Source organism: Pagrus major, chromosome 22 (genome assembly GCF_040436345.1).
Source record: "Pagrus major chromosome 22, Pma_NU_1.0".
In the NCBI taxonomy this organism is placed as follows: Eukaryota; Metazoa; Chordata; class Actinopteri; order Spariformes; family Sparidae; genus Pagrus; species Pagrus major.
In genome coordinates, this window is record NC_133236.1 from 25,875,976 (window position 1) to 25,901,721 (window position 25,746).

A 25,746-nucleotide genomic window follows, 5' to 3' on the forward strand; every position below is an offset into this window, starting at 1 on the left:
GGAGCTTAGGGTGAAAAATGATTCTTATCTGTTTTGGCTGATCCAAGAAGCAAGCAAACAAAACCTCATATCCCCTGTTCCCTCTCCTGTTTTCTGCATTACCAAGCTAAAATAACACAAAGAAAAGAAAGATTCTACACAAATTCATGATAGTGGAGTATATTTCTTGGAGACATTCCAGGTGAGGTTCTGCACAAGGTGGGAACCTTACCTGCACAGGTGCCGCATTGTGCTCCTTCTGGCCTTTTCACAGAGATAGTCATCTCTGGACCCACTTGGGTAACTCTCCCTCAGCACCGACACAGGCCACTCTGTTCGTCATTACGGTCTCTATTTCATCTGTTCATTCATTCAGTCATTCCTTTTCCTCATTCATCCTGGTCCAGCAGCTCTGTCTCACGTTAGCCAGGAACCGGAGACAGCTTTTGAGGTACTCCGAAAGAGAGAGCGAACATCACCTTCGATTTCTCCAAGAGCGATAATGAGATGGCCGGCTTCAGACCGAGGGAATTCATCTGTGTGCAGGGATCAACTAAGTAATTGACTGAGGAATCAAACCCAAATCCATCTGGGTCCATTATGCTGACCTTTTCTCTTCTTCGTTTTCTTAACCCTGCCCCCCTTCCTCATTCCCGACTGTCTGCTGTTGCATCGATGCGTGACGGTGATCAATTGCTTGCCTTTGACGGACGACAAATGGTGCTGCAATTTATTTTATGAAAATCAATGAGTCCATATACCTATTCACTTTAATCACCTGCCATTTGCCGCCCCAATCGCCCTTGATGAAAGCAGAAATGAGGAGCAATACTATCGGCATCCAATCTCTTTTTTCACATATTGGCATTGACAAATTGACTGGATTGACTCTCTGATAGAGAGAGCCAGACTGACTAAGAAGAGGGAGTGATACAAGCTCTGGTAGAGTGATGTCATGTTTATTTCAGCGACCACCATACCACGCCAAGTGCCGTGAGTATGGTGGCGTGTGTTGCTTGTGTGTATGTGTGCGTGAACCATGTCTAAAACGGGAGTGTGTGGGAGTTCTCTCTCCAGACGCTGTCAACTGACAGACAGTTTCATGCCTCCGTGCACTAAAACGTCTCTGAGCAGAGCCCGCTGGGGAGGAAGGACGAGCCACACTTATATTCATTCACATTTACCACAAACAATTCCCCCCCATTTTGATTCAATTAATTGTGCTGTATGGGTCTATTCAACTGCACCCCATGGGCATTCTGACACAGCTCCTCATTCTTCCATCGGAAAGCAAATATAAAAGTGTCACATTCATTTTCAGCATGACATTTCAGAAGGTCTTGATATTGTGTGTTTTATGCTTTGAAATTGAGAAAATAACAGCTGCTAACCACGACTGTGGCTCTGTAATACACCTCAATACTTTTGGGTACAGGCTGAACTGTGTAACTGTTAACAATGTTGATAATGTGTTACTACAAGTCCTTTCTCTTGGCAAACATAGAAAAAATCACTGATTCTAGATGATCAAATGTGAATACTAGTAGTTTGTGTTAGCTAACTTTGTGACTGGCTCTGTTGCTGTTGGTCAGACAAAACATTTGAAGTCTCTCTGGACTCTGGAAAACTATGATTCGATTACATTATATTACATTAACTCAGTGGAAACTTTCCTTTTGAAGAAGCACAGGATGTGCAGCCCTCATATTTTTTAATGATTACACCACAAACAATTGATTCATTGATACAAAATTTGGCAGATTACTTGATTACTTCATGATGAAAATAATCATTTGCTCCAGTGTGCTGTAAAGTATGGAAAGCTGCTGAAAACATTTTGCCAATTTCAGACTGCATTTTAATGTAGGCATTTTGGAAAAAATTGCAAAAGATGGCCATCACTATTAAGGATCATACAAGAAAAACAAAAACAGCATTTACTACCAAAGGTTAAATCAAAGACATCAATTTGTCATTAATAATCATTTGTCTTCAGATAACACTTTTAAACCATAAAGTATTTAGTTATCACATAAAACTAAGACAATAGAAAGATGCTAGAACCAGAGAAACTTTGGCATTTTTGCTGAACACCGTGTCCCAACTTCCTGCAGCACGAGCAAGCGTCAGCGACAAAATCAGCTTGATTTCACTGCAAAGGTACACGACGTACCTTCTATCAGCAGGAATCATTGCTGATTGGACAGATGCACAGTCCGTATGTTTAAAAGGAAGCCATTCGATTGTTGTTATGGTTGTCACTACTAAGTTAACGACGTTGTGTTTTCTGCTTTGTGGTTGCGGTTTATGTTTTGCCGTTGCGATCTCCTTGTTGTTGTGTTTTCACATTTGCTAATTTGATTTCCAGTTTGCAGATGTGTTTTTCTATTTGCTGTTCTGGAAGCGATTTGAGCTTCAGGGCCGTGAAGGTGAAATGAGGAGTTATCTACCATCTCCATCTCCTTTTACTGCAAAAAGCTAAATAAGGTGCCAGCTGGTGGGAAGTTTCTGGTAAGAAAACACACATTCTCTCCCTTCTGTTGTCTATTTTGTGTGTCATTTAAATACAACAGTATAACACTTACCCATCTTTTACTTGAGTGGTTAAGTCTCCACTCCGATCTCCAGCACACAGCTGAGAGGTAAGTGGTTTGTTTACATGACTTAACAGAATGCATATTTAAATAGATTCACTGTGGACAGCAAGCATCCGACATTGTGTTGTATACTTGAACCATATAGTGCATTACAAATCCGTTCTTCTGGTACCAAGACAAAACGTTATGCCTTCAATCCCTCTATTTCTCACACTCACTCCCTCTCTCTGTCTGTCTCTCAGCCTCTCTAACAAATGCCTTCAGAGGGACTCATTATCATTGATTGTCCTCCTAAAGTCTCCCTTTACATTAAGCTGCTCATCCCTCAAACCATCAGTGCTCATTTGTGCAATTGCCATTCTTAAGGATTTGATCATTAATACGCTGCAAAAACACGAACCGTCTCAAGTCCACTACTTCAACACAGTGCCATGAGACACTAATCTACAGCCTATCAGTGAGAGCACGGTGCGCTGCCAACATCCATCTGACTACCATAAATCTCATAGGTTAGCACTGATCCCTGCATGTCAGCCTGTAAGCGGGGATCAACTATTATTTCTCTTTGACTACAGGGGGACTGTGTAGTCTTGCAGCAGGTGAGAGTGGGGTTTGAATTTCAATTAGTCTCTCTGGGATGCTGTTGGCATATACTATATTGTTATGTCTACACACCAGGCTCATGATTGCATCATTACATCACTGAAAATAACTCTACATAGCAGTCCAAACACACGCACACACAAATAAATCAATCACCAGCTCGGCAATAAGCTCACACACAGCTCAAATGTACTTCAATGGCTATAAATGTCGGGCATCACAATGTACAATATGCCACCAACAGCAGAGGCGGTGGGATGCACCTAAATACTCATCAAAGATGTTAATAAGCTGTATTTAGGGTGCAATTTTAACTTAAACTTAACTGCAGGCACTTAAAATGAGTCTACAGCGTACATAACAGCTACACACTGTCAGTGAACTCATGTTACCTACTGCTTCCATGCTTTCACAGCTATTCATCTTGTCATGCGGGGAGTGTGCTTCAGCTGTGTCCAGGGTCACACAAAAGGCCTTGCCCACTCTCACATCGATAGATCTGAAGGGCTGTGATTGTTGCAGCCGGAGCACATACTGTGACCCCGGCCTTCATCGATACGCACCAGACTGCACCGATGATGGAAATAAACAACGCCGCTGCGTTGGCCCAGACCCTCGAGCGCCTCAGAAAACAGCATTCCTCACTTCTACGGTTGTGTTTTAAGAATGTTCTATCAATGTTTGCTTTGGTGTTATGGTATCAGTGATGTGGCATCAAAAAATGTCGTCTCAGGATCTGGCTCTGAATTTCGGTTAGAATACAAAGAGTTTGGTTGTGTGCTGCTCCACATTTTCCAAAAATAAATGCCAGGACATCACTGCTGTATGCCTGTTTTTATGATTACTCTTTAAACTATGTAATCACAGCCTCAAACACAACCATAACACAGCTGCTTTGAATATGCATTGATCAAGGGCAGATCTAAAGCCCACAGTAGCCTGCTGCGCACTCGGAGGAGCTGTTTAGCACTAACTGCTGTGGGAGATGGAGCTTTAGCCGACTTTGTTGGCCAGACAGAGCGGTGGTGATAATGGCCTGCTGGCCTCTCCCGGATCCTGTTACACTGCTGGGGACACACAAGCTGCTCTGTATTTAGCAGCAGCCCTCTCTTCTGTGAGCTCAGACTGTAACGGAGCTGGCGGCAACTTCCTCTCGCCCCACAATAAAAGTCTGAAGGAGCAAATAGCCCAGGAGGAAATGAACATCCAAGCTTTGATTCTGCCGCCGACCTCAGTTCATTTATTACTTTATTTATTCACTATCAAGACAACATGGAGCATAGAAAGCAGAAAAGGAACCTGCTTTTTTTAAGTGAAGTGTTGCTGTTGATTTACAGCGCCTGAAATAAACTATCCATCTTTTAAAATTAGCACCATCCTTCATTTGATGTTTTAACTGCACACTGTAGCAGCACGATTATGGTTGTTTTCCAGTAATTTCCATGTGTTTCTCTGCTGATAACAGTGGCTGCATCAGTCCAGACGGCCCAGATCTTTGTAGACTATCCTCTTTGATGACACTCCAGAAACCAATTTGTTCCAGGGCTGAAACTACCCATTTTTTTTCATGGCTGACCAATCTGTCGAATGTTTTCATCAATTAATCAATCATTTGTTGTCAATATAATATCAGAAAATGGTGAAAAATGTCGATCAGTGTTTCCTAAAGCTCAAGATGACGTCCTCAAAAGAAATTCAGTTCAAATCAATTATCAAAATAGTTATTAATTTAATAATTCTTCACTCGCTGCAGCTAGAATTTGTTCCATCTCAGCTGACTGTGATTATTATGTCAGTCAGCAGTACCTCTGTCTGATCATGCATGTACAGATGGAGAAGCTACATGATCCTCATGTCTTGTTTAACATGTACACAGCAAAATAAACACAGAGCACACGGCAGACTCACGCTGGGGTAAGATAAGGATATCTGAATTATCAGACATCACTCTGTCTGCACATTCTGGCCTCCCGCAGCGTAACAGCCGCTCTGCTCGATGTCTTACCTCCATATTAAAAATATAACGATGTAAAACACTGAATCTTTAAGGTTTAAAGGTCTAAAATGTATATTACAAGACTGAATTACACAGAAGTGTGAGCAGAACATTTTACAGACAGTTCAGTCGTCAGAGAGACGGACTAAAAAGCATGTAATTCTGTCTGTCAGTCACCTAAAGTAAGCAGCATGGTGAGATGCTGATTACATTTTCCTCTTGCCAGTACTGCTAAGAAAGAACAATTCAGAGACAGATCGCTTCCAGAAAGCAGAGGGACGTCTTGACAATATGCCCCTCACAGAGTGGAAGGAGGCAGAATGAAGGATCTGATCTGAATACAGTTATGTGGAAGTTAGTTGCAAGGTAAAGTGCACACAACAGGTCGCAGATGTGGTTGGCTTGAGCTGTTTGGCTGGTGCTGAGGAGAGAGAACATGCTGTGCAGGAACAAGCTAATCTGCTGATTTAATAAAGAGACGATATAAATGGAGGGTTTGGAACAGTGGGGCCTGACCAGGGGCCTTAACGCGAGTAAAACAATAAACATATTCAAAAGAGAATGAATTGGTGCCAGTGTAGGCTCAGTCATCTGGGTTGATTTATCTACCATTTCCATTTTTTTTTACCATACTGCATAGAAGGTATGAATAAATGCATACACACTACATCTCATCTAACTAGAATAGGTTCCAATAAATAAAAGGTGGTATTACCGATATCAATGGAAGGCCAATTTCCATGAAATGTCAGGTGGCTCTCGAATGAATAATCTTCGCCATATGTCTCTCCACAGATGTAGAAGTTTTGTGAGACCTGATGAGAGTCTGTTAATTATACCTTTGTCATATTTAAAGCTGGGTTTGGTATAATTGGGGAAACCAGCAGGAGCAAGCTACATTTTATCCCACCACTTCCCTTCAACCGCCGAGCGAATCTGTCATTGCTGCAGCAGCTCGTTCTTCGGCTCAGAGGCTGCGTACTGTGAGCGCAGAGCATCGTTGTCATCACTAACCGTATCCGGCTACCTCACGTCTCACTCACATGCTATCGAGCTAGCATGTTAGTATTTGGACATTTCGGCTGCACTTTCACTGCCATTCTCGTGCCACTAGCTCGCTATAGCTTTAGCAATATATCCACCTAGCCTTGTGGAAGACTCCGATCAGTGCGTGTGGGCAGGCAGTGTGAAGGTAGACAGGCATGGAGGCCATTCAATTATTTCATACGGGCAAAAATAAAAGATTGGATGGGCTTACAGGCCTGCGAGACCCACACACATCTGATTTTTTTCCCCTTTATTTTTTGCGAGAGACTTTGATTTATTGATTACTTTCTACAAATATAACAAAAATTGCCTCTAAAATGAAATTACAAACCCTAGTTTCAAGACCGCAAAAGTGATAAAAATGCTGCTGTTCGAAACAACAAAAACATAACCATAGACAAAAAAAACAAACAAAAAATAAATCCATGTTCATCCAGCTTATGATGGAGTTGTTGGTGCCACTGCCAAAATGAAAGACTCCAATTTTTATTGCCACAACAGTTTGAACACTCCTTGGTAACCACAGAAGCGTGTGAAAATAACAAATTTAGAAATGCTTTCGGGAGCTTCGTGCTCTCTGTTCTCTGCGTTGAACATGGGAAACCCACCAGCTATTTGCGAGTATATGAAGTGGATGGATTATTAGTGCTGTGCTTTGCTCACCAGACCCAAGGGTCTGTGATTTATTTCTGGAGCCACCCGTCAAACAAAAGGTTGCCTCTTGTCATTCTGACAAGCGGCCAATCTAATCAGTCTGAATGATGATGGGGTAGACACATGCTAATTATCATCATCATCCTGAGCACGGAGGAACAAAGGACATTGCCTTTGTCGTGCTTTGTTATTCTCGACGGCGGCAAGGTTGTTTGTGCTCCCGTGTGGGACTTCGTGTTGTAAGGGTACGCGATGTACAAATGATAGTAAGCGCTTCCTCTCAATCAGATGTATTTGTGTTTTGTTTGTGTGTGTGTCTTCACAGTGAAAATGTATGAATCACAACTGAGTATGTGGAGCCCGGGGGCCTCTGGGTGACATAAGTTCATCAGAGGGCGGACGAGCCCATGATCACAGCGGCGTGCTCCAAATCTTAATGACGCTCCGACAGAGGCTGCTCAAAGACAATATGAAGTAACTCAACTGAAGCAGGAAGAAGAGCTCGAAAGAGGCGAACCGAAACCACCCTTTCCATCTGGAGCCCATTTCGAGCCGGTCTGTTTGTTCCAGTTTGTATCTCAGTTTGACAATATTGGGCTGAGACGCAGTACTCTTGAGTAGCACAATGAAAGCACTTCTAAAGCTTTTTACAGACATGTCGCCCGAGTCCAACATCTCGTCTTGTCGGTTAAGTGTGTTGGTTTCCTGCAATTTGCATGAATGAATGAATGCTGCTCAGGGAGCTCTTGAGTGAGAGCAGAAGGAGCAGCACGAGCTTTAAAGAGCAGAGAGCGTATAAATATAAAATCAACAGCAGCAACAACAAGACAATAAAAGCAAGAGTGTGACTTGAATGAATGTTGATAGATGAGAAAAGGAATTCCTCTGTCGATCCGTTTCCTCTTCCCTTTACCCTCTTACGTACTTAGATGCAACCCTGGACAAGAGAGCTCTGATAGAATGTATTGATTGATATTGGTTTCAATGGTTTATTCAAACCTGTTTTAAATGTTACTTTGCTGTGACAGTCATTATGGCGTATCTTTCAGTACATACTGTACGCTGGTATGGTAGTCCATCCAGGGCTGAAACTAACCATTATTTTCAAGATCAATCAATTAATTGTTTTGTCTCTAGAGCTCAAAGTGACGTCTTCGAATTGCTTCTTTTGATCAGTCAACAGTTCAAAGTCTAACAAATCGTCAGGACAGCAGCACATCCTTTCTTTTATGAACCAGCAAATATTTGATATCTATGCTTGAAAATTGATCGCAGGGATTATAGCGGCACTCGTGGTTTAAGGTAGGTGCAGGGTCCGTCAAATATGAACAAAGTAAAGGTCAGTTTGTTTATTCAGCCATGTGAAATGAAGAGAGTTTAATTATTTAGTTTGTTTAAGCATAAAATAAATCAGTCAATGAAAATCTTTCTCTTCTGATTAAAATTTCTTGCCCAAAACCACATTGTGCACCTTGAATTGTTAAATTAGAGTCTCATATGTATCTACTAATGCCCGATTTCTTTACCTATCTAAACCATAATTATGTGTTCTGCAAAAGCAATACCATCATCTTCAGCAGGCTTTTCTGTCTGACTGGAAAAAAAAAAATCTTCCAGCTTTTGTGCATCGTTTCTCTCAAGGTGAGGTTAACAGCACAGTGATCCACCACTCTGATAAGATCCTCAAGAAGTGTGAAGGAGAAATGCTTGAGAAGCACACCATGAAAAGTGCTGTCCACTTTCAGAAACCGCTGTCTGGTGTGATCTGTGCTTCTCGCCTGACATCTTCTTCTGACCTCACATCATCTATATGTGCTTCCGCCCCTTCCCTTCATCCTTTTCTCTCGCCTTTACCCGACCTTACATAAAAAATACTCCCCCCCTTGCTTTTCCTTCTCCTCTCTCTCACCACAGCATCTTCATCACTCCCACCCTCCCATCCTCTCCTCATCTCATCAACTCTTCAGACACTGTGTCTGACCGGTGCTCCCATTACAGTGCCCAGGGTGCATCACCGCTCCATCTCCCAGTAATGGATTTCCAATGCTTCGACCGTCTTACCTGTCACGTGGTCGTGTCTCCTCCCTGGTCAGCATCACTCTGTTAGCTGTTTAGAAATGCATGAACCCTCTCTGTGTTATTGTTGTACTCATTCCGTCATTACTCACTCCCCAGACAGAGCAGCGGTGCGCGACCCCCACTCGCTTCTCCTGCTGCACCGAGTCAAACGGATGAAGACTGCCGCTGCTGTGTAACAGCAGCTCATCACAAGACCGAGTAGATCCAACAGATATATGAAATTGAGTCATAATATGGGGTTTATAATAAGAAAGTGGATAAGAATGCAGGGGTTACTGTTCCAATCATTGCTCGGTAAATGGGAATTTAACTCCCAGAACTGAGTTTGGCTTCGTAACCGCCCCCAGAATGAGCCAAATTCTTGACAGTTGCAGCGTGCCAGATTGAAAAATGTGTGTGCAAATTCTTCTCTCGTCGTTCACAATCAACAGCATTTTAATTAGCTGTGAAAATGCAATTTGGATACCCTGGACTTGCATGCCTTCCTGGGAAATCATCCATGCACTGTTACTGTGAGGGTTTGGATTCCAATCATGTTTGTCACCGTCGAGTATCATTTGATTCTGTGCTTCCTCGCTTCTGTCGTCACATCACTGTCTAAAAATTATATTAAATCTATGCAGATGAGTTGTGAACACGCATTGATACAGTCACATACTTAAATCCCTTTCTCACTGGACAAAAAAACACTAACACCCACCAACATCTGGCTTTTGTCTTCAGTGGAAAAGGGTACAATTGGCATTCATTCCCAGGTCAAATGAGTCAGAAGACTCAGGTATAAATCAGCTTCAGCTCTAAGTGGTACTGATGGAAACATGACACTGGGGTGGACACACTACTTTTCTCCCCTTTTCCGGCTCGATGCTGTGTTACGCATTTAATTTTCACTTCCAGCATATCAAATACAGCAGCCTGGTCAGAGGCAAGTTCAGAATTTGATGCTGCAGGTGACCCTCTAGTGCAGTAGTATAAAGAACGAGAAAAGTCCAAGTCAGGGGTGGTTCGGGAGGTTGGGTGTGACAGTATCACTTACTGTTCTCGTTTTCTGATGCATTCTTTACATTGAATTTGACACACCACAAAATAACTAAAAACACGAAGTTCTGAACGTCGTATATGAGAAAATTACACTTCCCATACAAACAACTGCACCCATGTCAGCATGTACAAATCTCACAGGTTAATGCTTATCATTACGACCACCTGAATCGATTTTAATCCTGTTGATAACAACAGAGTTCTTGGCTAGAAGGATGCAGACAGTGTCTGATTCATGGCTGGGCTTACACCCACTCATGACTTTTGTTTCTGTGCAAAAATAAACACTGACAAATCATATCATCGCCAAAAAAATGCCCTCCTCTGTCCTTTCAGTGCATTGTTCATCGTGTCCCCAGAGCCTCAACAGACAAAACCAAGAACAATACCCAGACTATTGTTCACGATTCAATGCCGAATATTAAACTGACAAAAAAACATCCAAATAAATGTCTTTTTAAATGTGTATCCAAGTCCATGGGCTGGGCAAGTACACTTTAATAATTTAATTGTGGGCTTACCTTTGGTGTTTTGGTGCACTTGCCATTTCTTGCGTCTTTTATGTACGCTATATCCAGAAGGTCTGTATCCTGTAAACAAGAAAAAGCACAGCTAAATCAGTATCAATGTCAACCAAGTGCTAATTCAAAGGCTTCAAAGTCAGTTTTGAACACAAAGACATTCTGTGCCCATGGGTGCAGTTTCGGGATTGACGGCAAAACATTTCAGGAACCCTTTCCACATCCAAACCTGCCACCTCTGACTGAAGGCCTCGCGTGCTTGTGTTTGACCAAGCGACACGCATTAGCCTCAATACCGGATGCCATGTGGGAGTCATTCATTGCGGACAGATGCAACCTTAATGAGTGTCATTGTAGTGTCTTGCTCGAATTAGTACAAACGTGTGAAGTTCCCATGTTGACTCATGTCCTCCATGAATGAGCACTTTACAAGCACATACTCAAAATAGGTTTTGGAGAATTATCTCATAAAATCTGACACCAGTCTGGTGTGACATGCCATAAACGAGAGAAGAAAAGGAAAAAGGTGCAGACTGTGTTTCATGACGGATCCTCAGCTGCGCCTCACACACCACTGGAGTCACTGCTGGCAGGGAAAAACAACACTCCTTGGATGCAAAACACTCCACTCATACACCATGTCCTGCCTGCCGCAGCTTGGCTTGATTCAGCTGTGTGAGTGGTATCCAACTGGCAAAGAGAAATAACATGGCAGCCTAATGAAGACAGCCGTGAAAACACCATGAATGTCAACATTATGATTCAACTGAAAAAAGTTAAGTACGGCTCCCTCTAACAGCATGTTAGGTCGGTGAAAACCTCGGCTCCACCATTGATTCATTATTGATACGGCAGTGTGGGAAGCCATGTCAGAGCATCTTGTTCCATCTCCAGCCTTTCTTATCACACTATTGTGATGCAGAGATGAAGTTGGACAGAATCCAAGATAAACTATAGATGTTGTGAAGCAATGTACACATGGAAACCTTCTTACTAGATTTTAATTTCAGATTTCAATGATCTGAACTTGGCATTTCCAGCCTGTATCCATCTATAAGTGGACACACATCACAGATGTGCATCCCATCTGCTTATCCGTCTGTCTAACTATACTTCCACCAGCATATCGATTTAATGTTTGGTGCTTATTTGCAAGCCCATTGTCCTTTAAACAGTCAGTAATGTGGTTAGTGGTAAATACACACAAAATGCTTTTGTACAGAGGGCCCCTGCTGCCTTACTTCAGTCACCACATGCCTTTATCAGTCCGGATTATCGCTCTCTCCATCTCTCTGAGAGGGAGCCAGGACATGAGGTGGAAAATTAACCAGAGTGAACTGTGTGTCCACTCAGCATTATCTGGGGAGACAAGGACCGGCGGGGGTCTGACTCAATCTCCAGCCACAATGCCGGTATCTGACCATCTCAAGGCCATGAGGTTTGTGGAAAATTGCACCCGGCTAGTCTTCCTTATCTACAAATCCATACCCACCTTAGTGGTCACCGGAGATTATTTCTTATTCTAATTACTAAATATAAGGCTAGTATAGGGTATATAGGGGCGGGCAATCTCGCCAAAAATAATATCATGTTCTATCTAATCATGCTCACGATCGAAATTAAAATAATTTTCCTAAATTTTGAAAAACAACATATTGCCCGAAAGACATTATTATTTGGCACAAGCTTTTCACCCGCCATGCTAAAAGGCCGTCTCAAGAGCCAGTGTTTGGTTTGTCTGTTTTGGCCTCCTGTAGAAAGATGGCAGACTCTGTAGAAGAGGACCTGCTCCTTCTATAGATATAAAATGTTCACTTTTACGATACTGAAAACACATCAACCATATACCTTTCACACTGGACAAAAATCACTAGCTAATATCTGCCTTTTCTCTTCAATGTGAATGAGCACAATTGGAATTTACTCCCAGGTAGTCACAGGTATTTATCGGCTCCAGCTGAGATCAATTGTGGTGAGGAAACGCTAATTTCCTCCCCTTGTCTGGTGCGACAGTGCGATGGGCATTGAAGTTAAGGACGTCAGTTTGTTAATACTTTTCCAATCCGTCTCTGCTCAAGCAGCGCCCGAACATCGCTCAGTCGGCGTTGAGTTTGACATGAGAGATAAGAAAGAAGCAAGATGTCTCACTTCTTCTCAACTTCCGTCATCAACCCTGGAGAAAATGATGTATCTAATTCAGATTGTTATCCTTGTCTCCTGGATGTAGTCTGATGAGCTATATGATCTGCTGTTTTTTACTGTTCCCTGTTTTTTCCAGCGCGTTTGTGATGAAGAATGTGACGCACCAGAAAAAAAAAACATAAAGGTGAACTTGTTCAGGGGAAATGGGAAAGGAGTTAATTGCCTATTTGTAGAGGGTCTACTTGGTCTAAAAAACTGCATATAAGTGCTAATTTTGGTGTAAAATGGGATTAGTTTCAGGTGATTATACACTAATGAAAACATAATTACGAATGTTATTTAAAATTTTTGCCCCTACAGCAAATCCAACACACTGGAAACAAACCACTGGTCACTATAGGTCTTAAAGAATTGTTGCCACTTTGCTACAGTCGATGCCCAGTCACCGTCTGTCTCCATGTAAGAGGCGGAAATTAAAGCACTCTATTGTATGGCAGTAATCCACAAGGACAAGTTATTCCTTTTCTGCAGTGCGTAGCATCAATTAGTCCGTCCCTGTTTGCACAGAGAGAGCCTCTGAGTCAAAGGTTAACGCCTACATCGGCTCAGCAAATGCCTGCCTTTGAAGTCTCTTTAGAGAGATGGAGCTCCGCATGGGGGCCTGGTGGAACAGTGGGGCTTCAGGAATCAGCTCGCTGATGGGCTGCTTTTTTGTGCCCTCTAGCCCTGCACAGTCAACACAGCTCTAAGCTGGTCCAGCGTCACTGGTTAAGTGTTAACCTACAGAGCCGGCTCATTAAGGGTAAAGCTAACTGCCTGCATGGGTGACAAGTTGCTCACGCAGTGTGCGACTCAGACGTTACACGTGTAGCCATTACCGTAACCTCTGAAGAACCGCGTCAGCATTCTCTACAGTGTGCAGGGCCTTACTCGTTGTGTAGATGTAAATAAGACTTGATGTCGATGACATTTTATTAATATTGACTTGGATTTAGAATTGCAGACGCTGCACAGTTTGTTAATTAAAGCACTTTCTTTCTGTCTAGCAGTCCGGCCATAACTTCTCTCATTTATATCCTATGACACATGTTCTTTATCTCTTCATTTCGGCCATCCCTCTTTATTTATCACGCTGGCTCTCGCTCTGTCTTTCTCTCTCTTACTTCCCTCCCTCTCTCAGGGCATTGTGTGCATCATAACACCGCACAGGGATCCTAAGCCTATTGAGACCCACGGCACGTCCTAGATGCAAGCAGGGCCAGCAGGAGAGAAACTACAGATATTAATGAACATGCTTAACATGCACTGGCCCTGGGCTTTGTTTTCTTGTTTGTCTATGTCTCTGCTGTCTTGTCGCCGTTCATGCGACATCTGCATCATGCTGCCTTCCTCTTTAAATTAAAGCCATTCCTTTTCCAAAGTAGCTACTTAGGATGGTGGTGTTTATACAAAACTTTGCAGGAAATTCATCAATGATGTGTGAGTCATTTTGTTGTCAAAAGTGCATCGTGCTTCAGGCACTTTGTACATCCAATATATATTAATTCGAAAGAACACTGCGTTTACTGTTGTATGAAATATGATATACAAATTGACTTGAGGCTAACCGGGAAAAACATCAGTTACAAGGTGCTTTGAATAAATTACAGAGTATCTACAATGGGGTTTGCAGAATCTGGGCAGGTTGGATGGTTTTCCTAACAGAGTGTTCTGTTGCCCTTTGAAGCAGTAATGTGTCACAGCTTTAGTGGTACAAGCGAAGGAGGGGTGTGCCGGCGTGAGAGAAAAAGCGAGAGGATGTTAAGGAAACACGGAATGGGCGGGAGAGATGGAGAAAAGGATAAGTGCAAGTGGGGAGACTGAAAGCCACAGGTTAGCTTGCTCATTTGCCAACAGCGCACTTGACAACCTCTGGCTTCAAAATGGATGTGCACACCACAGGACTCAGGGCCTCTGCTGAGCAACCGAGAAAGCGAGGGGCAGGAGGGAGGGAGAGGTGAATACGCACAGAGCCGATGATCGGGGGAGATGTTTGAGACAGGACTGTTTTGTCTGTTGAACAGGGCCAGCACATTCACACTTTCATTTGTGAAGGACTGAATTTTAAGCAGTGCTCCATCATAGCAACAATAGTGATGTCCAACAGTACAGCAGTATTATTTTTTGGAATAATGAAACGCTAAACAAAATAGATAAAACCGATCATTAATCAGCGCGGTCGCCAGGACAAAATGTTGGCAGTTGATGTTCTTGCAAACCAAGGATTTGTTCATCTCCGTACAAATATCCTGACACATCCACAGTTTCAGCTAGGTTAGAAGGTTGTCAAGCCAGCGGCCACAGTTTGAGACCACATTTCATTTGCACGCATGAGACCACTGGATATTTTCAAGAAGACCACGGGACATCTCCAGCCTGTTTGTGAATATGAATCTCGGTATTTTAAGCCACAACGTGATCTTTTCCGAACCCCAACCAAGTGCCTAAACCTAACCAGAGCATAAGCACAGCGTTGACACACAAGACAAAATAAAAAACGGAACATACAGAAACGATAAGTTGCAGCATAAAGAAATTCAACATATCTGTGGTTTTCAGATACAGTATGTACATTTCCAACATTTATTCTGATTATTGGGTTGCATTAATCCACTAACAAGCATTTAATCGAAAATTCCATTGCGTGATTTTTCGTCTACAACCCTTCACTTCCTTGTCAGGTCGCTGGCCAGTCAGTTGAAGTTTGCTCACAGTGGGGCTTTTCCATAAACATTCACTATCTTGGCTTGACTCAGTTTGACTTTGCATCTCCATTACAACAGGTCTACTCGCATGAAAATGTCTTTAACTGATGATGTGCTTGTCTTGAGTCGATAACGTGCAAAAGCATCAAGTTAGTTTAGGCTGTGAGGGTGAATAAACTCTTTTCATTTCCTATAAATTCCTCAAAAAAGGAGGGCCCATTAATTCTGCTGCGAGTGTTTTCCTCCACACAGCACGGTGGCTAAAATACTGTCAGAGAAGAGCTGTTTGCAGAGGTGCAGAAGGAGTAAGGAGTACTGTCAGGCTATGCACACACAGACTGTACTGGTACACGTCAGAAGGCCTCTAACCCCTTCATGCCATCTCATAAACCACAATAAGATTATTATGTATCCCAGGACTCTTTGGACTCTGCATAACTTAGAATGCAAGAGAAGTAAAAAGATGAAATAGATGAGAAATTTGGGGTTTTATGTGATGCAAAGCTCAAGAAACTGTTGCGCAACAAATTAGACTGCTGCATTCTCTACGAATAAGTGATTTTAAAGGACTACTAACTCAGGGTCAGAGCAGTCTGGTACATGGATGTGTTCCACTAACTACCAACAGAGCCAATACTTATGTTGAACAAAAACGCACTAAAGCCACGCAGCTGCTGTGCCTGTCCCTGTAAGTGGCCTTTCAAGCGCCACTCTGCCGCTAGGGAACATGTACTGTTATGGGCTAAAATGCTGCTTGGAGAGCTGTGCTTGAAGTCGTTGGAGTGTCACATCCACTCTGCTGCGCCACTCTTGGGCTCCTATAGAGCGACTGTAACAGCCCCACTGTGATAAAGTCACAAACCTCCTCACCTGAAGTGGATGACAAAGGAGAAAGAGGGAGAGAGAGAGATGCTGACAGTCAGACAAAAGAGGAGAAAGCTTGTATGTGGGAAGAAAATGACATTTTGTACATGCGTGCAGACCTTGCACTATGGTTTCCTAAAAACTGAGAGGAGGCCCCATTAGGTTTCAAGTCATCTCCATGGATTAAATGCTTTATTAGGCAGGAAAAAAAAGTGTAGAGTGACAGCAAAAGTGGGAGAGAAATGAGGTATGGCATGCGACAAAAAGCCTTGAGCCAAATTGGAGTCTGGCATTGCCACGAGGCTGCCTGAGGGCCTATTTAAACTGAGCAGCTAATTCACTCCATTTTTTCATCCATCCATCCTGTTCCATGTCTCCAGCTCTCCCCCGTCATTCTCTGCAGCATAAAAAAAATGAAATATAACCTCCAGACAAATCAATGCTCTGACAAAAATGACCAACAAAGGATATTTTCTCTTCACAATGTGAATGAAATGGATTGAAAGAGCATCCGCCCCACCACTGTCGTGTATTTTCCCCCGATGGCATCTGGTTGTACAAAGGTAGACCGCATATCTGTAAAATGGAGTCTACACTGGCTCAAGCGGCGAAGCCTTCACATGTAATTCTTCATAAATGTAATTTCTATGTGCAGCTGAATGGGCTGTTCATGTTTCCACTCAGAGAGGCGCTTCAAACAGGGGGCTAGCATCTCTAACCTTTACAGCGGAAAAATCTGGGTTTTCAAAAGAGTGCAGTCCTCCATCTCAGTCAACAGACAAATGAGGTGTGCAGATGCGTAGGTCTCACCCAGGCAGTCCAATTCCAGCCAACATATTGCAGCATCATGGTTTTTTTTTTCTCCACTGTATGGCTGGGTACTAATGTAAATTGGCTCGATCAGGCTTTTGAGGATCTTAAAGCTGTGATGAGTCACATTCCAGTTTTATCCGCCTGCAATTTTGCTCTGATCATTAAAAGGATGTGAATGCCGTTAGAGATTCATTGGAGTGGTTGTGAGAAAATATGGTCGACATGCTCTACAATTGTAGCACTATAATACTATATAACACCCATTTGTTGGTTGGCTGGTTGGTTCAATTGGTGCAATATATCGAATTTAAATTTGTTTGGATTTTAGACTCGGCCTGATTGAATTAAAGGGGGCTGTTGGGAATCGGCGGAATAAACACGATACGCAATTTGCAGATTTGTTATTGATTAATCATCTAGTTTATCCTTTATTCGTTTAGTCTATGAAATGTCAAAAAACATTGAAAAACTGTCCATACCAGTTGTTTTATCCAACCAACACTCCAAACACCAAAGATATTCAGTTTACAGTGATATAAAACAGAAAAAACTCACATTGGAGAGCCTTTAACGACAGACTGTGCATTTTTATCATTGCTTGATTGATGAATGGAACAATTATTCAATTATCCAGAGTGACTTGTTGTTTTGCTTGTTTTGTTTTGTGTTTTGAACTAATGAAGTTTGGTGTTCAAGTTCAATCAGGAAGACTATTTTCATGCTGCTCATCATTCACATATCATTTTCTCCCTCTTCTCCCTCATAATCAGCTGGCTGTAGGTGTTTACTCTTTCAGTTTAACCAACCAGATTATGCCACGGCCTTCTTTAGCCATTCATATCATCGCTGTCAAAGTGTGAATCTGTTCTCTTCTCTGCTGCTGTCTGCATGCTCTGTCTTCAGCCTGTCACTCTGTATGCTTAATACTGTAAATAGCTGCTACATTGGTCCCTTAATAACTTGTTCCCTGCCACTAAATATCACTCAATATATATACCTTCCCCTGTTGCAGCCTTCAAGTCATGTCCCATGTACTTTACTGTAAAATCGTATTGGTTGTGGGTTGCCATTTCAATCCTCTTAAACACCAATTACAACATAGGCTGCTGAGCCAAGTTTCCACTGACTTAATGTTGGTTTTTGAAATGTAGCTGCAGACCTTCTCAAATTCTATAGCATGTGATGTAATGCCGGGAGGATTGTGTGTACACGAGCTGGAGAGATTGTGGACAGATCCTCTTACGGTATGTAGGATTTTTTGCACCTTAAGGGAACTTAATCATTCTGTCAGTTCAGAATCGGGATAAGTTTATTCACCAGGCGTGCCTCGAAAAACGATAAGATTTATATTGCAGCTACTCTGATTCCACTAAACGCTTGTTATTTAAAAGGCACGCACACAAACATTTAGTTAAGCATGCTTTTTCAGTGGGTTGAATGAGGCTATAGTGCATCAGGTATACTTAAGTCATAAAAACATGAGTTAAGCTGTAAATAAGTGACAGTTTGAGTTTATGGTCAGACAGATGGAGACAGGACGCAGAGATTAAAGGTCAGAGGGAATGAGGGGGGAAAGGAGGAAAGGCGGCGAGGAAGGAGTGAGGGAGTAGAAAAGCTACTGAGGCCGAGCGAGGAGGACGGTGGCTGAGGCTGATAGTGGCTATCAGCAGCCGACACGCTCCACAAAACAACCAATGCTGAGATAAAGGCTGCAGGAAGCTTTGTTTTATACATCAGCGCGCACATTCTTGCTTTCACACATACACCAGGTGACACACACACACGCATAAACACACTTCCATAGGCAGAAACGTTTGTGCATACACACACACACACACACATGTATAACTCCAACTCCTCTCTATCATCAATCTGCAGCGTCTGCTGTGCTCAGTCATTATAAACACTTGAGGACTGAGAGCGATGATGTGATGACCGGCTCTTTGGCTCACGCCGGTCGCCATTTTCCTCAGGGCGTGCTAGACCAATCAAACCCCGGACACACACGCGCAAACACACACACACTCGCTGGCACAGTGATGGATGGAGTGTAGTGAGGGATACTGGAGGGAGTGTACTCCTCTCTGATAGATAGCAGAACTGAGTGGGATGACAGAGAAAGCAGAGCTGCTTCCCTCATCTGTCCATCATCCTCTGTTGTTCTCTCTCACTCCGTCTTTGTTACGCTTCTGGCCGGATTCTCTCGCTCCCCCCTCCTCCTTCCCTCGCTTACTCTGTCCTCTCTTGTCCGTCTTGTCTTGGACATGCGCCTCTCTGTCTCACTTGTCTCACCTATCCCCTCCCTGGATATGTGCCTCCCTCCGTTCCCCCTCATCCTCGCTCCCTCCCTCTGTCTTCTTGACAGCAGCTCTCGTGTCGATGGATGACGGTTCACATCTTGTCTTGTCTGATCCCCCACCAGCACACACCCACACACACCCACACACACACACACACACACACACACACAAAACCAACCCCCAGTCCCTTTCTCCGTCTTCTCCCACCCTCACTTCTCCAAACCATTTAAGTCTGCTCCTCTATCTGCTTAGCTTCCTCCAGGCACTCCATGGATGGCTCTTATCTGCAACAGTGGAACATCTGAGATCCCCGTCAGAGGCCTGCTGCGAGCGACACACACTTGCACACATGCAGGAATGAAAAAAAACACTCACACAAATGCGTAAAATCCCCAGAAAGGATGAATGAAAGTAATTAAAGGCCAGACAAGACACAAACAGACACTGCAGTGCATACACACTCACACACACACACAACTTTTCAATGTCAAATATTGTTTTCATTCGATTATAAAAACACTGTTCCCTCCGGGTATCAGTGCGAAAAAATCCCTATATTCCTCTTCAACTCACCGTGTCTTTGCAATGCTATAATACAAATTGAATTCTCGGCATTGAAGCAGCAGCCAAAAGGTACATTCAAACACGTCTCCGCATTCAAGTCTATAGGCTGAAAGTGATCAGCGTGCCTATGTGTGCTCTCCACTGAAGTCCTTTGAGAATCACTGCCAGTGGCAGATACAGTGCAGCTCTGGCTCTCATCTTTCACATCACCTCATTTGGACACCTCCTAAGTGCAATCTGCTGGCTCTTTGAAGTCAGGACAAAGCGGGTGGCTAAGAGAAATGCATTTTTCACTTTCTTTCTGCAGGCAAAGCTCTGTCTCTCCCTCCCTCTCTCTGCTTCTTCCCCGAGATCCTTCTTTAAACACTGGTTATGCTTCCTTCTCCCTCCACAGTACTGTCTCCAACTGGAGCAGTTTGATTAGTGAAAGTAAACACTAAATATAGTGGAGGGAGGTTTAGGGAGAGGAAACTAAAAAACTAAATGTGTGATGGCAACACTGTTTGTAAATGAGCAAAAAATGATCTTGAACATTTCTGTACTGCGACTTCTTGACCACCATATTACATGCTCTAACCAATACATCACGATAAACTTCAGTTAGTCTAGACTAACCTGGGTTGTAGGCAGAAGTAACCACAGCGCTATTAACTGCTGCAGCAGTTATCTTACTTACTTACAGACATACGAGTCAAAAGGTTACAATTTCCTGTTTCTGATTTTATTAAATGATGTATTTCATGTGCTCACAAACCAAGAAACCACTAATCACAAATGACATGATCACAGGTTTTCATTTTTGATTGGTTGCCAAGCCTCAAGAGGGCTACTAGCAGCGAGTGGAGCTTTTCAAGTTCATAGGGGTTCAGGTAAGGCCTGCATCCATTCTGGTGTTGGCAAACAAAGGCATTCGCAGTATCATGTATTTGTTCTTATTCGTGTGTGTATTGTATATCTGCAGACTATTACTTGATATATTGTTACCTGCTTGTGTTTTGGGCTTTATTTTAAGTTGTTTCCTGTTTTATATTTTGTAGGTTTTATCCTCATGTGTCTTGTTCTGGTTCAGACTTCATGTCTTGCCATATTTTCTCATTGCCCTGTTAGTTTCACCTGTCCCTTGTTAGTCTTCCTTCCATGGTGTATTTAAATCTGTGTTTTTCCCCTCTCTCTCTTTTGCGAGTTTCTCTGCATTTGTTTTCTGTTCCCAGATCCTGTTTTCTCCTTGTGTTTTACCCGTGTTCGCTGCCCGTGTCCTCCTGTTGTCCTGGTTTGTAATTAGTTTAATCAAAATGCTAGTTACCAGCATGTTAATATGCTTTGTCCCTATCAAATAAATAAAAGAAAACACTTGGCTGTAATTACATCCCCCAAACAAGAAGAACAAAACCATTTAACAAGTTCCACCTGTGATTTGACAATTACTTTCACACTAGTGTCTTTCCATCAGTGTGATAACTTTCGCATTAGCACAGGCTACCTTCATCTGTCAGAGGAGTTAACTGCCAACTGGTCAACACAAACATCTCTGCTTCCACTGTCAGTCAAACTGCGTTCAGATCAACTGTTCCACCTCAGTGATGGCAGCATCATCGAGAACAAAACACACAAATCAGCCAGAGAATCAGTCTACACTATCAGCCATGCCAATGTATCTGTCAGGCTCTTCTCACAATCCAATGAGAATGAAAGTGACTTTTTATTCTCTTTTGTATCACAGAAACCACCGTGTGTTTTTTCAGCAGGTCCCTAAAAGTGTTTGATACAGACGCAAAGACAATATGAGCCTCAGGATAACAGGACATAATGAGACAGTGGGGAAAACCAGTGTAAAAGGTTTCACCTTCACTCTCGCTTCAACTCCTCTGCTAATGTACTGATGAAACTAATTCTCCACGTCCCTCTCTTCCTCTCCTCTAATGGGCGGTGGTGTTGTTCCTCCTCTCTCTCTCCCCGTCATGAAACTCTCTCGAGGAAGGCTCTTGGAGAGGAGCTGGTATTTTAAATATGGAAGCCTGCTGCGCTTCTTGACTTGCCCCAGAGCACCTCCAAGCAGTTTAAATTTGATACCTTCTTATCATTCCACCAAATTGAATTGACTTTAGTTGGGGAAAGAAAGGCGACTGACCCACATTTGTGACACACTTAGTTGCTCGAGCGGAAATGGAACAGCGAGAGGAAGAGGGGAGTCGGAGGGAAATTCGGGGATGGACAACAGAGTGATTGCTTGGCAGAAAACGCACTATTTACCAGTGAAAAAACATTGGGGTGACGGGTCATGTCTGCAATGTAAAATGCTGTCGTGGTGGACAAAATGGCCCAGTAAAGCATTTACAGAGTCTCTCAAAGAAGGTTGTGGCTCAGAATGTAGTTCCTTCTGTTGTGACAAATGTCATTGCTTGCACTTTATTTTGTTTTCAAAGGATTTCTTTTAAAACTCTTCCTCAGTTTGTACATGTGTCTATGTAGAGATGTTACTAATCCACAATAAAGGCCAAAATGAGTCCCTCAGTGTGTTGTTAATAAGCTTTCTGACATGACGATTTGTAGCTAGAGACAGCAGCCAGATAATTGCAACAGTACAAAGGAATTCAGCTTAAAATGAAAAGCAGCAGGGTGGCATGAAAACCCAGAAACCCCTAGCTGGTGGGAATTACATGGCTCTGAAACATCAGATCTTATTTATTTATTACGATTAGTCCGTATCAAAGCAATCAATAAGACAGAGTCGGTCCAAGAGAGCTGTCTGAATGCAGGGCAAGTGTAAGTCGGGGTTTCTGAGAGTGAACACAAGATATGCAGCCCTTCCTAACAGGCTTGTAAATGATTAACAACACCAGTCTGTGGAAAAAAAAAAAAATACTCTTTGGTCTCTGTGATTATCTATCCCATTGACCACTCTACATCTGTCTCTTTGAAATGAAGTTAAAACCCTCTTCTGAGCAATTGGTCATTGGTTTATGTGCAGGAAGCACTGGGAATTATTGGAAAGCAAAAATGCCTGTAATTGCCTTATTAGCAAATGGGACTTGAGTGTGAGCCATCCACTGCCCTGATTCCTCCAGCAAAATGAATTAAACAACATTTATCGAGGGCTTTCAGTGAATATGGAAAAAACCAGCTTGAAACATTAGAGAGGCAGGGGAAAAGGGGAAGAGAGAGGGGGTAGAAAGACAAATGATGGCTCTTTATATATTAACTGGACTAATAAATTAATGCAGAGTGCTTGTGTGCAGTGTTATGAGAGTGAATAAGCATGATGTGAGACAAAAAAGTGACACTTTAAGAAGCCTATCATGTGATTTCCTCATTAGCATTGTGATACTAGCGGGCTACTTGAAGTCTCTTTCTGCATTCCTGAACAGGAAACTGATAATCTTGTTGACTGCTCGACAATCTACACACTGATAAAATGTTCTATATTTCCTGTATTTGGCAAGAATGCAGCATGACGACAGCAAAGCGTCTTGATAACGCTGATTGCCTGGAGGGCTGTCAAACACGGTGCATTTGTGTGCTTTTTACTTTGAGATCCTAACATTTTGTTTCTCTCACTTTGAAGACCAAAAAAGAAAAGTGCTTTTAGTTAATCACCTCTCTATTCAAAGTGTTTGATGGTTATTCTCGATGTAATATTCTGCTCCTTTGTGTTGTCTGTTAATGACTTGTTAACAGGATGTTTTATTTAACTTTTAACATCAGCCACCCCACTGTGAAGATGAAAAATAGCAATTTTGCTAGTGTTGACATGAAAGAGCTTTTGTATTCACACTCTTAAATAACAAAAAGAACGATCCCCGGATTTGCCATCAAAGCTAACTTTGCCTTTTGTGGATTTTTGCGACGTTCCTCAGAGGAGAGAAGAGAGGAATAATTGAAGACGTGTGACTCCGACTTCAATATTCTTTTAATTTCAACTCTCCTCCTTCTGTTCTCAGCAACAAAGTAGATGAAAGAGGCGAGAAAGTGTATGAGAGAACTTCATTATTGGTTGAACTTCTGACCCACGCATCACAGTCAAAGATAAGAGAGCCAAAAATTAAAGAGAAGCCAAACTGCTTGACAAAAGAGAGGTGTATCCTCTCACTATTAAGCCTTTGAATCAAACTGCATTAACTCTCATGAAGTCTTGTTTCATCTTGTTTTAGTTTGCTTTACCATGATTAGATAAGTAAGATGTTCATGACGGTTTTCAGTCATCCAGCTCATGGTAATCCTAGAGAAGTGCTGTATCGTAGCCAACTGGACGTGTTTCAGGCTTCTTCAGTTCTAACTAACTGGAGGAGGTGGCCTACGACATTACTCATCACTACACAACTACAATGCAGTACTGAGTTCCCGCCGCAGACAGCTTAACAACCATTCACACCTGGGCTCACCTAGCCCTAGCAACCCACGAGGGCCCCAAGGACTCTGAAACTCTGAGCTCACACGTGTCCTTAACGACTCTGTAAGGACACTCCCACACAGAGTTTACAAGCCTGCAACTCCCCTCCGGTTAGTCAGAAGTGAAGAAGCATCTTGGATGAATCACGTCCAGATGCCTACAATCGGCACTTAGAATAATAAAGTAAGAATCAAACTGTGTCCATTAAGCAGTGGTGGAGGAGGTATACAGATCATTTACTTAAGCATAAGTACTAATGCCACAAAGTAAAAAGTAAAAGTCCTGCATTTAAAATGTTACGTAATGTGTACTGTAGTGGAGTAGAAAGTAGAAAGTGTTATGAGACTAAAATACTCCGGTAAAGTAACTAAGTACAGTACATGAATGATTGATTATTGAATGGAGGGCAGCATGAAGTTCCTGGGTTATAAATATCAGCCTTTCTACATGGAGTTTGGATAATTATCTCTTGTTCGCCTGATTTTCTACCAGTTAAAAGTAAGTGAGCTGAACTGTAAAACTTTACTTACTCATCGGTGTGATTGTGTATCTCTTCCTGTCTTTAAACCTGCTATTGAGTATGATCCGTCCTGCGTGTTTCTCTGTCATCGACTTTCAAGCTTTCAGCGATGCCATTTGGTCGCACATTTTTGAACATTTCATTCTGCTCCCTCAAATCTGGCAACCAAAACTCTGTGGCACGTTCTGGTTTGGTGAGGGGACGGGGGCTGGACTGAGGATTACAAGTTACAAGTCATTTTTCTCCTTTTTCTGCAGCACAACAAACCAAATACGAGGTTGCGCTCCCTCTAAGCTACCCTCGTCAAAGCCTGGGATGAAACAGGAAGGAAGTGTGTTCTCTTATTGAGAGCTTGTCTACAGTGGGACTTCAAAGTCTTTTGGCTGAATGCCTTTATTTGAAAGGGCTCCCTGAGGAAAGCAGCCACCTGGCTTGGTACAGCGATGGCAGTCAAATCACAGCAGCAGGGGGGTTTTTGAGTACTTTGCAGCATCAGAAAACAAGCTGCATGGATTGGATTGTCATGGCAACTGGGCTGGGTTAGAAAGCGTTTGAAGTGGATGGAAGGGAACGGTAGAAGAAACAAGAAAGAGAGAGTCGGTCTGTCTCTCTGCGCACCAGTTGACTCATAAAACGCAGCCCTCACAAATTCTAAATGTCAGTTTACTTGAAGCATCAGTGTTTAAATGTCTGCGCGATAAATTCTCTACCGTAATCGATTCGGCATAATTAAAACTAATAGAGCAAATCGATGACGGAGAGATCAAATTAATCCCGTCTGACCTGTGATAACTGCACTCTGCCTTACAGTTAGCAGGGATCTATAGACCAGTGCGACCGACTGTAACCTCTGATTTCTGATCCCCCCCCTCCATGATCAAAATGTCAGGTCATT

The 25,746-nt window shown here is 42.7% G+C and overlaps 1 protein-coding gene across 1 annotated transcript in view; it reads right to left on the minus strand.

Annotated features, from left to right (window-relative positions):
• plcb1l (phospholipase C beta 1-like) overlaps positions 1 to 25,746 on the minus strand; it is a 116,729-nt gene that overhangs the window by 72,034 nt on the left and 18,949 nt on the right. Inside the window, exon 3 of the mRNA XM_073492844.1 lies at positions 10,518 to 10,586. Coding sequence (XP_073348945.1) covers positions 10,518 to 10,586 — 69 coding nt within the window. The remainder of the gene's footprint in view (positions 1 to 10,517; positions 10,587 to 25,746) is intronic.